The following is a 16,383-nucleotide window of genomic DNA, read 5'->3' as shown; positions in this document are numbered from 1 at the left end:
AAGATGGTGTTTTGCTCTTAATAGGTACATCTTTTTAACTACTCTTCTTCCAAATTCTTAAGTAGGAAATCCAAATGTATCATATATGCTCTTTAGAGAAACCACATTGCACTTTAGTTTCCTTAACTGCTCATAAGCTCTTTTTGAGCTATCTCCATGATAGGGAGACGAGAGAACGCATAATGAAAATAAAGACAAGGATTTTCTATTGCAAACTTTAGCACTATATCAAATATTTTATTAATTTGTTTCAAAGACACCATTATAACATTAATTTGTTTCAAAACCACTCACTATACGACTTTGTACATATCACACTATCATGGTTCTTCTATCACATTCTTTGATGCAGTTTGTTTTTTTTAATTCCTAATTCTTATACCATTATTATAACTATATATTTTTCGTAGACTCAATTATAATTTTAGTTCTCATAACATTCAATTTATTTATAAAATCATTTTTGAAAAAGGAATATTTTAAGTTTTCAAATGTCATCTTAATTTGATAAACTTTAAAATTTCATTTTGTACTTGAAAATAATTCATATATTTAATTTTTTTTCTTTTTTTTTCCTTTGTGGGTTAATTAGAAACTTTATTCTAGAATACATATAAACAATTATTATCTAGATAAAGTTTACCTTTCTTTTTTTATGTTATAAAAGTTATTCATTCAGTAGACATAAGAAAAAAGAAAAAATTACTTTAAAAAATTGTTAGGAAGATTTAATTATTAAAAAGAATTTTTAATACTAAAATTATTAACAATAATTAATTTTTCTTTTAACATGTATCATATTTAAGAGGAATGACCAAATTTTTTTATAAAAAAATAAATATATTCTTAATTATTTTTTTACTTATTTTGTTAATTTGTATGTTAATCTATTTTATATTGTCTAAAATTTTCATTGATTAATTATTTATTTATTCTTTTATTTTTCTGTGATTTTCCATCATTTTTTTGTCTGATATAGAAAATAAAAATAAAAAAATTATGAAAATTACTTAAACTTTGGGAGAAATAAAATTTATTGATATCAAAACTCTGAAATGAATAAAAAAATTATATTATAATATATTTTTCTCAATATTTAGTTCTTTTTAACTATGATAAATATTAAAAAAATTTATTGATTAATAATTGTGTAATTAATTGTCTTCTCTGATAATTAATTTGTCATAATCGTTCTTTTAGTGTAATTTATTTTAAATAAATTATCCACATAATTTTAATTATAATCTTCTATCTTCTTTTAGTATTTTTCCCATCTTTAACGTTACCAACAAAACATTAAAAAAATCAAAGGTCACTCCCTCCTCTCCCACCCCCCCCAACACAATAAAAAAAAAAAAGAATCTCACAAACAAGACGTAACGCAGTGACCGTCCATCCTCTCTCTCTGGCGTCTCACCTCACTCAACTCAAAAACCCACCACCCAACTTTTTGCAGGGTTAAACTCCATATCCTCCTACAAGATACAAACTTGTCGTCATCTCCAGTGGTCTCGGTGCCTCCAATTCGTTCAACAGGTAACTTTTTTGACAATCGAATAACAAGTTAAGGTTTTGCCCTAACTATTGCAGTCCCAACACAATCTTCTGTTCACTCTTTTTTCTTTTGCTTTTTTTTTTTTCATTTCTGGTAGCTTTCCTTTTGGTGATTTCATCAACTAAAGTTTTGGCTTCTGAAAATAACCAGTTAATACGTTTATGTGAATGGGCTCAGTTCAAGTATCCTTTCTGATTATTTTTTTCCTAAAACTAACATTTCTTTTGGTCTCACATGTTGCTGAATCTTAATGTGAACCAATATAAGATATTCTCATATATTTTGGACATGCATGTATCATTCAAGGAAACCTTCGTCCCCAATTTAAAAAGAAAGAAAGAAATATTTGATTTCCAAAACAAGGCATCTCTGATACTTGATGGATAGTTCTTTTTCTTGAGCTCTTGACAGATCGAGATAATATACTTCACCCAAGTAACAAGGGACGTGCTGTTCAGGTAAATCCTCTGAAAACAGAAAACCGAAGAATCAAGTTCAGCTTTTGCCCTAATGGTTGCATTGGCAACGCAATTTTTTATTTAGTATTTTTTCTTTTGCTTTTCTTTTCAGTTTTGGTAACTTTCTTTGCCTTTAAACTTTTTTTTTCCTTCTTTACAAGGATCAATTATTTTGCAACGTACTCCAACTATTAATTGCAATTTCATCTTATTAAGTATGATTTTATTCTTTCAGGTTTTGTAATTTCTTCGTTAGTGTTAAAAAATATAGTTATTATTTACATTATTTTTTCAATTATTTTAAAATATAAAAAATCTTTTGTTCACTCTTTTTTCTTTTGCATTTCTTTTCAATTTTGGTAGTTTTCCTTTCGTTAATTTCATCAAGTGAAGTTTTGGGTTCTGAAAACGTTGAGTTAATAACCTTATGTGAATGTGCTAACTTCAAATATGCTTTTTAATTATTTTTTTCCTAAAAGTAGTATTTCTGTTAGCCTGACATGGTGCTGAATTTTATTCTCAACCAATATAAGACATTGTGATATGTTTGGACATGCATGTATCATTCAATGAAAGCTTACCTGCCAATTTAAACCGAAAGAAAGAAACAGTTGATTTTCAGAACAAGACATGTCTCATACTTGCTTGAGCGCAACATCTCATTCTTATTAAGTTGTTTCTGTTTATGCTTTCTCTTAGCATGATTTTAAATTTACATTTAAACTTTTTTTTCTTCTTTACAAGGATCAGTTATTTTGCAAGGTACTCCAACTATTAATCCCAATTTCATATTATCACGTATGGCTCTATTCTTTTAAGTTTTGTAATCTCTTTCTCAACTTAAAAAATATAATCATTGTTTACATTATTTTATCAATTATTTTAAAATATAAAAAGGGTTTTTTTTTAAATCACTTTTATCATATTTATAATTTTTGAATATTCATTTGGTCTTTTATATTTTATTATTGATTTAATTTTTGTATATTTTCTTTTTTCATATCGTTTATTATGCATATTCTAATTAACAAATTCATGATTCATGATTGTTTGTTTAAATAATTATTAGTGGTAGTGGTTAGCTTTCTGAAACTTCTGAACATTATAATTAGGATTAGTAGAGATTCAATTTACTAGAATAAATAACGATATTTTTGTTCATCTATTTCTTCTTTTATTTATCAACGGTTGTTGTTCCTTCTTTATGTTTCTTCTTTATGTTTCTGGATTCAATTTTATCAGTTGTTTTTTTCTTGAATTTGTTGAAATCTCCTATTAGGGTTTACTTTATTATAATACTCTCTTTTGCAGTAAGAGACAAGATCTTTAGTTTGTTCTCGAATCTTTATACGAAGTCTCTCTATCTGATAAGGCTGAATGGCGATGGATGCCGATAGAGAAGATCCAAACAGGTATGGTGGTGAGCATTAGAGAAGATCTTTTCTTTGCTGCATTTTCTATTTTATTGAAGTCTCATCTACTTTTCCATTCAATATATTTCACATTAACTTGTGAAAATTTTAATGTCAATTAAATATCGATGTTATGTCATCTATAGTTTTTTAAAATTGTTTCTCAGATATTTTCCATGTTGTAATTTAATTTTATTGGCTTTTCATTTATATGTAGGCCACATTTCATAACTTGTTGTAATCTCTAAAATATGTTGTATAGTAGTTTTTCAAAGTGGTTTCTTGGGTATTTTTCATAAATATGCTTTAAATTTGTTACTTTTTTTAGGTATACTTAGTTAGTTGGTTTCTTGGTTAAAAGTCTCAGTCTTAACCTCTAATGATACCATTATGCGCTAATAGGAGGTTTTTAGCAACCCAACAATATTGGCCCAACAGAAAAGAACGGATTTTTATATTTTACCTTTTCAATAACCAGGTAACCAAATATATTATGGAATATTATATCAGGCATGTTAACCGATTAAAGAGGTGGGTTAAATCTTTAACTTCGAATGGTTTGTTTTTAATTTATATTCAGTTAGTGGTCTTTTCTACTTTTCTTCTCTTGATAGTTTCTTTTGGTGTTAAATAAGTTTGAGTAGCTAACTCTGAGTTCCTGATCTTTCTAATCTGAAATGGGTGTAGACTACAACAACTCTAAAAAGATTAATTTTGATAAATTATCAATATCCATTCAAAATAAATAATATAATGTTTACTAATCATACATATAATGATAGTTACTTTGAAAATTCAGCATTTATTAATACGTAAAAATATGATTCGATGTTTATGTAGATGTTTTGGTTTTAGAATCCATCAAGATAACAGCAATTTCTTTTTCATTGTTTCTTTCAAAACTTCAGTATTTTTTCCTGGACATTTAAAAAGACCTGATATGTGTTTCTTACCTAGCTATTTTTGTGATGCTCATTATAATGCCAGTTCATTTACGTGATTATTGTTCTCTTGTGTTGCTCAGTTGGTAATAATGGTAGATTTAAATGTGTATATACCTCTCTTTGTTAAATGATTATGTAATATTATGTGATGCATTGTTAACATATTTTGTTAGACATGAATTAACGTTAGGAAAAAATTTGAATATAGGGTGAGAGAGCTCTTCCCCCAACTTTTGTTTCAACTCATGGCGAAGAATTATGGACAATGTTCTATGTCATTGATGAGCTAAATAATTGTTTAGTGCTGGAGCTGAGAAAAAATAATGATCAGTTGATCATAACTGACACCTTATTTGAACAGATTAGAACTTTCTATTTTATCAATAGAGGGGCATCTGTTCAATTTAGGTATGTCGGTTTCGGAATTTTTTTTATTTTATTGTGGAATCACGACAACCAGACCATCCAAATTCACCTTGATCCTGACTCATATGTGCCTGAGCTAATGGACCCAGAGACACTTGATAATGTATCAAGAGTGTTCCACATAAAGTATACCAGGATTGATGAGGACTCATCACCTGATCTGATGGTTCTATCTGGGTCTGAACCATTTGATGATGAATTTTCATCAGACGGTGATGAAAACAATGATCAAGATGGGACACTGGAAGAGGATAATCCGCATAATCCCATAGATTTGTGTGGTGGAAGCACTTTATCAATGGAGGTCAACGAACAAAGTAATGAGACAAACGAATTGTCTCACCATGGGTAATGCTAAATGTAACTTTTTTTTCTTGTGTTCTGAATTTTAATATCATGGTATAGATGTATTTTTTAATATGGTGACTAACATGTTTAAAATATCCTGAACCAGATACACTCCAAAGGTTTATTATCAAAAGACCATCACAGCTTCGGATCTGGGTTAATCTAGACTGGTAAGTTGATCTCAAAAGAGTGATTTCTTTTATTTTTTTTCTTGCAAGCTTATTAAATATTCTTCCTAAATCTGTTATTCATTGTGTATGAAAATACTATGTTTATGTTAACTATGAATTATTCATTGTAGTATCTGGGTTCAAAATTTGCTGCATATCTTAAACTATCTGGAGATGGTTCGATTTGGACGATCACTGGTCCACGTTCCAATGTAGAGGAGAATGTGTTCTTTTTCCACTTACTGAAAAGTGGAGGAAGAGATGGAGAATGGAAGTTTGGGGTCGGGTGGAATGAATGTTGTAGAGTATACAATTTAAAGGAGGGGGACAACATTACCTTGAAACTCGACTCGATACATAACCGCCAGATAGAGTTGTCGATTCAACGATGTTAGGTCTCCTATGTATAACTCTGTTTGATAAAATATTTTGAAATATATGTTAAATTATTTTGGACATATTTTGTTTTTTGATTAATGAACAAATTTATATATGTTGTAAATATTTTGTTTTACTATCAATAGGTATCTTGACAATCTATGTTTTTAAGATTATACATAATAAAAAACTACATCTCTGTTGGACTTTTTTTTTCTGTTTTTTTAGTGTCTAACAATTTTTTTATTATATTTTATTATCTTAGAAAATATGTTATACCATTCATTGACATATTGAATAATTGTTGTATTCTATTGTTTTATTTTAATATAGTGATAATTTTGTTATTATCCAAATTTAATAAAACATATCTATCTTTATAGAATCTATTTTAGTTATATTCTTAGTATTTTTCTTTTAAAAACCTTTAGATTACATGAAGCCCATGCATTGCACGGGTTATCACGCTAGTTTATATAAATATCCTGTTTTTAATATAAGTTAATCGCAATGGGATCTCAATATTTACTAAATAACAAGTAAATCGTATTAGTGGTAGTTGATTTAACACATTTGAAATAACGAATAAACTGCAGTAGGATTTAAAGTGTAGAAATAGTACTAGAATCTACACATTTCAGTGGATAAATTAAAGTTGAAGGTTTTAATAAAAATATCAAGAGTTTATGATTTCAATAAATTTTAAATTTTTCATAAATAGTAACCTAAATGAGGGACAGAAGACTCTTCCGAGCCTTGGTCGATTATGCACAAGGGAAGAAAATCAAAACTTTGACTACTATCGAAGAATTCGAGACTTCGAGGTAAAAGAGGCTCTAAAGCAGATGAAAAATGGCAGGGCAGTAGGACCTGATAATATCCCGATTGAGGTTTGGAAGGATCTTGGAGAAAAAGGCATCAACTGGTTAACCAAGCTTTTTAATGAGATTTTAAGGTCAAAGAAGATGCCTAATGAGTGGAGAAAGAGCACCTTGGTACCTATCTACAAGAATAAGGGGGATATACAAAGTTGCGAAAACTATAGAGGGATAAAGCTTATGAGTCATACCATGAAGTTATGGGAAAGGGTGATAGAACGGAGGTTGAGAAAAGAGACACAAGTAACAGAGAACCAATTTGGATTCATGCCAGGCAGATCTACCACTGAAGCGGTATACCTTTTAAGAAGGATGATGGAGAGGTATCGTAGTAATAAAAGGGATCTACATATGGTGTTTATTGATTTGGAAAAAGCGTATGATAGGGTACCAAGGGAGGTCTTATGGAAGGTTTTAGAAAAGAGGAGGGTAAGGATCGCATATATTCGTGCAATTAAAGACATGTATGATGGGGCCACAACTAGTGTGAAGACTCAAGGTGGTGTGACAGCAGAATTTCCTATTGGTATAGGATTACACCAGGGATCATCCTTAAGTCCATACCTTTTCACATTAGTCTTGGAAGTACTCACAGAGTACATCTAAGAGCCTGTGCCATGGTGCATGCTTTTTGCCGATGATATCGTCCTTATGGGAGAGTCAAGGGAAGACCTAAATAAGAAGTTGGAGTTATTGAGAGAAGCTTTAGAAGTGTATGGTCTGCGCATAAGCTGTAGCAAGACGAAATATATGGAATGTAAGTTCAGTCCGAGAAGGGAAAACCCTAATATAGAGGTGAAGATTGGAGAAAACACCCTACGAAAAGTTAAAAGTTTAAGGTATCTTAGGTGCATCATACAGGATAATAGAGAGATTGAACAGGATGTAAATCATAGGATCCAAGCAGGGTGGTCAAAATGGCGGAGTGCATCTGGTTTTATATGCGACAAAAAAGTGCCCTTAAAACTTAAAGGTAAATTCTATCGCACCACTATAAGACCGGCTATGCTTTATGGTACGGAGTGTTGGGCGGCTAAAGGGGAGCACGAACATAAGCTGAGTGTGACAGAGATGAAGATGTTGAGATGGATGAGTGGTCATACGCGATTGGATAAAATAAGGAATGAAGATATAAGGGAAAGAGTTAGAGTAGCACCCATTGTGGAAAAGATGGTTGAATCACGTCTTAGGTGATTTGGACATGTGAGAAGAAAACCGATAGAACATCAAGTCAGGAGGGTGGATGAGATGGAAGATGGACAAGGGGCGAAAGGCAGAGGAAGACCTAAGAAGATCATCCATGAGGTGGTCAAACGAGATCTACATGTAAATGGTCTCTCTGTAGACATGACACATGACAGAGCACAATGACGTCGTTTGATTCATGTAGCCGACCCCACTTAGTGGGACAAGGCTTTGTTGTTGTTGTTGTTGTAACCTAAAAGTTTTTTTTTTTAATTGTGTAGTTAAATCCATATAAGAATGATAATAGTAAGCAGAATAGGAACAGAAGCATTTTTTATTATACTTATCAGCATGGTATGTTATATAGGAAAAATTCTTGTATGATGTTCCACAGTGAATACCTTTACTCATCTCCAAGAAAAACATGCACAATGTTTCATTAATCCTAGCGTCTCTTTGCTTGTTTCAAAAGTAAAATTATAGCTTTCACTTTCTTCATGCAAATTAAAAAGAATATGAAATGGAAATGTGGACATATAAAATTGAAAAATGTTCTAAAACATTAGGAGGTGGCATTGTAGCGTGTAAGTGAGTCCGAGAGTAAAGTCAGCATAAGTTATCAAGTATATTTTATTATTTAATAATCATTGAGCTGGTAGAGAGTAAAGAAGTATCAAGGAACTAGAAATCAGGTACCGATCATATCTATTTACTTTACAAGGAGAACCCCTCAACTAATTTACATGATAATGAATGAAAAAATTAGTTAATCATCTTGGTACACAAGCAATTAAATACAGATTAAAATGGGAAAAACAAAAGCCAAAAATCAAAATCAGTTTACTCAAAACAAGAAAATGCTATCCCAATTCCAACGTTAGCTCACTGTGTTGTTGTTACTTGAGATTTTAACAATGACTGAAAGGGGAATGCTTAGGACATGACCTTGATCACCAAAGAGGCCAATCCTCCCAAAGCTTGCAACTGAACTGTTGGCGGTTGCGTTCATGAGCACAGACAAGACTTGCTTCTCGCCACCGGCAATGGTGAAGTGTGTTGGAGATACACTCACTGATACCCCGTAAGGTGCGCTCCAACCGACACTGTAGGTCTCATTTCCAGCAACGTTTTGGACTGTCCTCTGCACCACTCTTGATTGGTTCAGCTTCGAAATGGTGATTGAGGGCAAGTTCAGATCAGCGCCGTATACAGTAGAGTTATAGGACCAGCAGTTCTGACCAGTGTAGTTTAATACCACAGGAACTGAACCATTGATGCCACACAAGAATGCCATGTAATCATCATAACCTACGAAGAAAGGAACATTTATATTGAACTCCAACATCTAAAGGTTGCTCAGGCTTACTATTAGTTAATTTACCAGTCTCTAAGTCAACACCAACTTGCTGCTGAGACAATTTATCTTTAACCATATGACACTAATAATAATAAGGTAATTTAGTCCCTGAAATGCACAAGGCTCATAAAAACAGTCTCTGACTTTCAGAAATGACCAAACTTAGTCCTTGAATTTACAAATCATGAATCTTCGTTCATCCCTAATATGATCAATAAAGACTTCAATATGATCAATAGTAAGGTGATGTGGTTAAAGACTTCAATATGATCAACAAGTTTTCTAAATTAGTTTATTGGACTCATTTTGGTTAATTGGGGCACTAAAATGAGTTCAATTGACCACCATGGGGCACCTATTTTATCATACTGAAGTCTTAACCATGTTACGTTACCATTGGGAATGCCATGCTGACAAAGTAATGCTCCATGCTGCTAACGGCAGCTGAATTGGGACCGAATGGAGATATACAATTGTAAATTCAGAGACCAATTTGGTCATTTCCAAAAGTCAGAGGGACTATTTTGATGAGAGTTGAGAATTTCAAAGACCAAATTGGGCATTCCCTCAATCATGAAAAATAAAAGTGACACTTGAATGATTATTACGTATAGGTATAGTGCAAAATTTCTGACTCCAACTTTATCATGTTATCACTTATGATAGCTATCTAACCAACAAAACAATCATAGCTTATTTTCATACCATTTCAATACATTGAGACATGAGAACAACTATTGAAATATTATGAATAAAAGATTCCCGTAGTCACTTACTGGAATAAAAAATCAAACCGGGATTTAATGCTCCAGTTGCATTCAGAAAACCACTTCCCATGTCAAAAGGAGTTGCTGGAGATAGGTTTAGATCTGCCGAGGCATACGATCGCTGAGCCATTATTGGCCCACCATTCTTATCATGCTGAGAAGCAGTTGTGGAAAGTGCAGATGCAACGGCTGTAGGGCTGAAATTTGGGAATTTTTGTCTAACTAGGGCAGCAAGACCAGCAACATGAGGTGCAGCCATGCTTGTGCCTGACATAATTGCGAAATTCTCACCTATTTGTAATGCAAAAGAGACAAATTATTACTTAAAAAGATATTATGCTTATGATAGGTACCGAAAAACTTTAAACTAGACTATTTCTTTTATTCATGTGTAAAGGATTTTTATGTATTGACCTTGAAATTCAACAGAGTCGGTGCCAAGAGAACTCCAAGCAGCCCATATAAGATTTCCAGGAGCTAACAAGTTTGGCTTCAAGATGTCCGCTTCATGTGGAAGAGTGTCTTCTGGATCCGGTCCTCTGGCAGAGTAGTACATGACCTTCGGAGCAGCATTACTGTAGTTCGCTTTTAGTCCGCCACAGATACTCGCAACTGCGCCAAATTTATTAACTTTCTTTGAGACTGCATCAACTTCTAGTGAAGAGTTGTAGTATTGCATCAAAATCTGCCCATTTCAAAATAAAACTAAAATAGTCAAATCAATCTTCACAAGCCCAAGAAATCAAATTGCAATACAAAGGGGGAACACAAAGAATGCACACCTTAGAATCATTTGTGGATGCAATTATTATGCCAGGCATTTTCATTGGAACTGGGTTAATCTGATAACCAATCACAAAAGGATCTATATAGAAAACAACTCCAGCTGCACTAAGATTCTTGGCCATTCCCAAGGTCTGTTTGATGGTGGAAAGCCCCAGCACAAATCGGATTGAATAGCTGCACATTAAGAGGTTCCCCCGGACCAAATCCTTACTGAACTTGCTCGCATCTTGGCACTCATTGACATACATATCATCAGGGTCAGCAGTATCATTGTTCAAAGCATGGTGTGCATGAACCAGTGTATAAAGTTTGCCTACACTTGTGCCAGCTGAACGGCATAATAAAAGTAAAGTGAAAAAACATGTTATAACTCATGAAGGGTCGATGCAACACAACATTAGTGAGCAAAAAATCCTTGAAAACAACAAAAAACTGATCATCAAAATTGTATTAAGTGAAATGCAAATCTTGAATTGTATTTCTTGTATTTTTGGTACATGTTCTGGGGTGAAGGACAAAATCTTATGGTATTTAATCCAATGAACAATAGAAGAAAAAAGAATATAATAGTAGAGCTACTAAACTTCTGCAGATAATTGTGTTTTGTATAGAGATTGATTAGTTTCCGGCAACATTTTACTCTCCTAAGGTACCCATCTACCCATAATTTATAAATTAACGATTAAATGCGAAATTCACTTCCTGAATCTTATCAGTTTTTGATTCTCCGAGAAGCGAAAGACGCGGCCGAATAAGTAAAAGTGCATTACATTACTCTCCTGGCATGTTTCTAAAAATAGTTCATGTGTAGAGAGAAAGAGTAACTTACGCGCAAGTCCAACACCAGGTATGGTCACATTATTTCCAAGAAACATGGAGTTGCTATAAATCCGGTCATGAGAGGCAGCACCAACAGTAAAGATCCATGGACTGAAGGAGGAAACACTTGTCGGTGAAGGTCCTGTATTTCCTGCAGCTTGCACTACAAAAATACCGGCCTTTACAGCTGACAGCAATGCCATATCTATTGGATTGAAGAAAGTTGCAACGCCCGGAGGACGTCTATTCGGAGTGATTGATAAGCTAATTATGTCAACCCCATCCTGAGCTGCCTGCAAAACAATCAACCATGCTAAAGCCTTGCCAGAAGTGAAACACTGGAAGAGATTTACATCAATAGATTCCGAAAGCAACACGAAATGGAATCATTGCTACATATCAATATCACTATCATCTCAAAGAAACTGCCATGAAATAAAATGAAAAGAAAATGACATTGGATTAACAAACATTTGCTCGGAAATATATTCAAGATTTATATATTTTATCAGGTAATCATGTTAAATCCATGTCAAACACAATGGAGAAAAGTAAAATTGTCATATATTCTGTTACATACCCTGGAGAGAGAGAGAATGCTGAGTCAGCAGCAAAGGCAGCCAAAAAAGGGAAGAAAATAATCCCTTTACCTTATCATTATTCTAGAAGAAGCAATAAAGAAAAGGGAGGAATAATAGGGCAGGAGAAATGTGTAATCATAAGTGACAATAATTAATGATTGAATTAGTCGGATAAGAGAATCAGGGAGGCGTAATCGTAGGAGTTGAATGCTAATTATGATAATTAATTTGAGGGAAGGTAATAAAAGGAGGAGCTGATTAGTGTGAGAGATAGGAAAGATTTGGAAAGGCCTAGGCTAGGAGAGTAGAGGACTCTCGAAATTCCTCTATTATCTTTTACTGTTCTATTGTATTTCTGTATTTCCATTAAAATAAATACCAGTGTAACATATTCTATGCAAAACAATATATTGACGTACCTGGTCTATAGCTGCCACAACATCTGCAGCGAATCCTCCAAAGCTCTTGTACAATGCCTTGTAAACAGCAATGCTGTGGGAGATTGATGAAAGGCAACACATTTTCATAAGCATTTCATAATAAAATAAGAAGCTAATGAAGCTAACATAAAATAACTAGAAATCCAAACTGGAATAGATGTACTGCTTCCATAGTTTTTCTATCACCTCTCAAAAAAAATAACGTTGAAAAGGACTTGACCAGTTTAGCATCAAAATAATGAAAAAGGTACACAAGGATAAACATTATGGAGGTAACACATTCTGCAAGCCACAATCAATAAACTGGAAGAAATGGGAGGAATCCACATCCTTAGACAGATATCAATTCAGTTTGGAAACTCAGCCCTATAATTGAGCATTTTTAACTCAGTTTTTAGGTGGTAAATAGGCACTTTTACAAGATAAATGACTTCTTTTCCATTCTGAAAATCGCATGGACAATCCTATTAAAAGGCTCAAATTCTTCAAGATCACGGAGGATCCTTATGCTAGTTATTCAGCATACTAATGACTCTAAGCAAGCTTTAAATTCGAATACCCCCAGCTTAATACAAAGAATCACAATTCTTGACAAGTAATAAATATATGGTCCTATATTTTAAACACAGATACGTCAATAGTCACAAATTTAATCCAGTCAAGTACACAGTTTCAGGCACAGTTTAGCATCTCAATGCCAGCAAAAGAAGACAGCTTTCTCTTAATATTCTCTATACGGTTTCCATTATCCAAGCATTAACTGGATCCCCCTTTTGTATATCTTCTCTCTTATTATGGAAGCTATAAGTTTCTTTCCTAATCAACAATCATGACTTTCTTCAATTCTACACAGTTCCAATGTCCATACATCATTGTAAAGACTGATATCCGACACAGTGGCACTGCACTGTGTTACTCTCTTTTCTCTCTCTAGAAAAAGCTGTAAAATCTATCAAATAATATGAGAACCGCTATCCCCCCATGTTGAGTTCTATATTTAACCTATTGCAGACTTGACACAATATATGCCAACAAAAACTCATTTCGCATTATACAAAAGTTTACTAGCTCGTCTGGTGGTCAGTGGTCTTTCATGCCATTTGAGGCAATGGGAAAACAAGGTTCATAAAAGAAAGCATATACTTTCTTTGGTTAAACATCATCGGATGTTTGACCATTTGTAACTTCAAGCAGACTATAGCGAACTACTACAGCTCAAAATAATTATCACAGTGCCGGTTTAAAGATGCGATGAAGCAGAATGATAACACAACTCCGTGATTCCAACACGTAACAGTAGATGCAATACTACCAGTGTAAAAGTAACTATAATAACACCAACCGAAGAAAGGCAAAGAAACATAGATATGTGTGCAGATTATTTACTGTGAACGAGGAGCCATCCCGCTAGCATTCCCAAAGTGATGCCCAGCAACAATCACCGGAATCCCATGGTTCCCTGCTGCAACAGCTGCTGTATGCCTGTGTATTAGACATGCATCAGAATCATAATTTAAAGAAAAGAGAAGTGAAATTCGCAACTGTGGCCCGTGGACGGGGCCATCTATTTGAAGTGATGGTTTAAATGAGTACAAAATTCAGATAATTAGAATTGAGATAAGATTCATCAAAAAGTCAAGTAAAAGACAGAAATTTTCAAAGACATAACCAAGGTAAACAAAACTCTATAAAGCATCCCATTAATAAGTGGATGGATGAGTAGCTAATCATGGTAAACAACAATGAAACATAACACTCATTTGTAAAATCCAAAAAACTCACGTGCCATGGCCATCTCCGTCGAATGGAGAAGCATAGTCCTGTGTTGAATTAAATATTCCTCTGGTTATAGCAGACGCAGCGAAATGCCGGGCTCCAACAAGCTTCCTATTGCAAGATCCGGATGGAAAATCTCGTGTGACCTCACAGATGCCATTAAAATGAGCAGGAACAGGATAAGCATGTTCAGATTTGTTATCAGCGAAACTCGGGTGTGTTGGATCTATGCCGGTATCAACAAAACCAATAACCACTCCTTCTCCGGCTCCTTCAAACCCACCTTCTTGAGACCATGCTCCTTGCGGCAGACCCAAAAACTGTGGCGTATGAGTAGTTGCAGTTCTTACAGAAAAGTCCAAAACCACATTCGACACTTCACTACTCCGAGCCAATTTCTCTGCCTTTACAATTTATGCAATTACAGAAGTTAAGGAACCGAATCAAACCCTAGATAGAAACAAACAATAAACAAGTATTCAAGTAATCATGAAGTAAAACATATGTAACTGAAGAGAGACTCAAATTTCTTTACAATCATGATGCTGAAAAGTGAAAACCAATATCATACCTGTTGTTGAGTAACCAGCACAGCAAATCCATCTATCAGATAGTGGTAGCTATAGACCTTTAGATATTTCTCTCCTTTTAACACTTTCTTCAACAAAGAATCATGAACTTGAGCAACGTAAGAGCCATATCTCTTATTTGTCTTTGTAGCATTGCCATATCTTGGAAAATACAAAAAAGGAAAACAAGAAAAATTGAAAGACCGCATGTATCAAATTAATGCAACATATAAGAAGAATGATGCAAAGTAACGACAATTGAGAATACAATCAATTAAATATAATGATACATTGGAATCTATTTTCCATTATTTGTAGATCATAGCAAAAAATTACAAAGCTTCCACAAGAAGGGTCAATGATTTGAGACACACCAAAAAAAGAAAAAAACTTTTTTCATCTTTAATTAAAATTAGAGAAAATGAAAGGTACCTTGGTTTGTGAAACTGAATTCTTCCAGAAGAAGCACCACCACCACCACCACCACTTTTTACTTGGAAGCCATTACTACTCATTTCTCTCAACTCACCATAGTAATGAGAAGCAGGAGAATTTCTTAGAGAAACAATGTAAACAGCACTACTTGAATCATCAGAATCATCTTCTTCACACAAACAATGAGGCACAACCAACACAAACCAAAACAATAGCATTAAATGCTTCAAATCAAAGCTCCCCATCTCAGTTCTAGCTCAACAAAGATCACAAACTGGAAACCCCAGATTCAGCTCCTCAGTTATGAACAAACCCTCTTCATTCTGAAGTAGTTCAAGAATTTACCCCACAATGAATGAAGGAATCAAAAATCAAGAACCCCAAACAAAGCAGTGTGTGTTTTGTGCTTTGTTTTTGAGGTTATATGTTTGATAAAATAATAAGAAAGTGAATAACACACTGCGTTTTCTTGTTCCAAGTTTTGAAGAGAAAGAGTGTGTTGGAATATTAATAGCTGGAGTTAGCAGTTGAAGGAAAAAGCCTGAAAAGTGCAAAAACCTTCTTGGGTTCTGTGAATATGAACGTTTTATTTATTTAGCAGAGAGAAATAATAATAAGAATAATAATTAAGAAAGAAAAATGTGTGTAGAATGAGAGATATGAACGTTATTAGTAGTATTTGGTTTTATTCGGTTTTTGGATCTTTTCCTCCATGCCTTTGTGTGTCATTTTGTGTGAGTACGCTGGACTTTTCGTGCGACAACCACCTTGTACTTTTAAATTCTTTATTTTACTTGGTTTTTCAATTATTTTTCTTTGTACTTATTTTTGGACAAATTATATTAATTTCTCTTTAAATTTGTTGAAAAAGCATATTATCGGGTATTTAGTATTATGATATGTGCCCGAAAAATTTTTTTAAAGTAAACTATTATTTCTGATCACAAATGTTAAAAACGTTGATAAATTTATCTACATAAAAATAAATTGATTTTTGTATTTATAAAAAATAAATTTTTGTTAACAAAATTATTTAAATCATAAAAAATTAGTGAAAATTTTTAAATTATCCATTTTAACTTAACTTATCCCATCTCCA

General features: G+C 33.3%; 1 protein-coding gene across 1 annotated transcript; it reads right to left on the bottom strand.

Moving 5' to 3' along the window:
• Nucleotides 1-8,368: 8,368 nt before the first annotated feature.
• Nucleotides 8,369-16,045, bottom strand: LOC112732301 (subtilisin-like protease SBT2.3). Its single transcript, XM_025780967.3, has 10 exons — nucleotides 15,282-16,045; nucleotides 14,852-15,011; nucleotides 14,287-14,684; nucleotides 13,891-13,986; nucleotides 12,484-12,556; nucleotides 11,494-11,776; nucleotides 10,661-10,992; nucleotides 10,293-10,563; nucleotides 9,888-10,169; nucleotides 8,369-9,062 (listed from the first exon to the last, which is right to left on the bottom strand). Exons 1-10 carry the CDS (start codon nucleotides 15,527-15,529, stop codon nucleotides 8,632-8,634), a joined length of 2,574 nt encoding a protein of 857 aa, XP_025636752.1. The 5' UTR covers nucleotides 15,530-16,045; the 3' UTR covers nucleotides 8,369-8,631.
• Between the last annotated feature and the right edge of the window lie 338 nt (nucleotides 16,046-16,383).

The sequence above is a fragment of the Arachis hypogaea genome, chromosome 13 (assembly GCF_003086295.3).
Source record: "Arachis hypogaea cultivar Tifrunner chromosome 13, arahy.Tifrunner.gnm2.J5K5, whole genome shotgun sequence".
Classification (NCBI taxonomy): Eukaryota; Viridiplantae; Streptophyta; class Magnoliopsida; order Fabales; family Fabaceae; genus Arachis; species Arachis hypogaea.
This window is presented reverse-complemented; position numbering and strand designations above follow the sequence as displayed.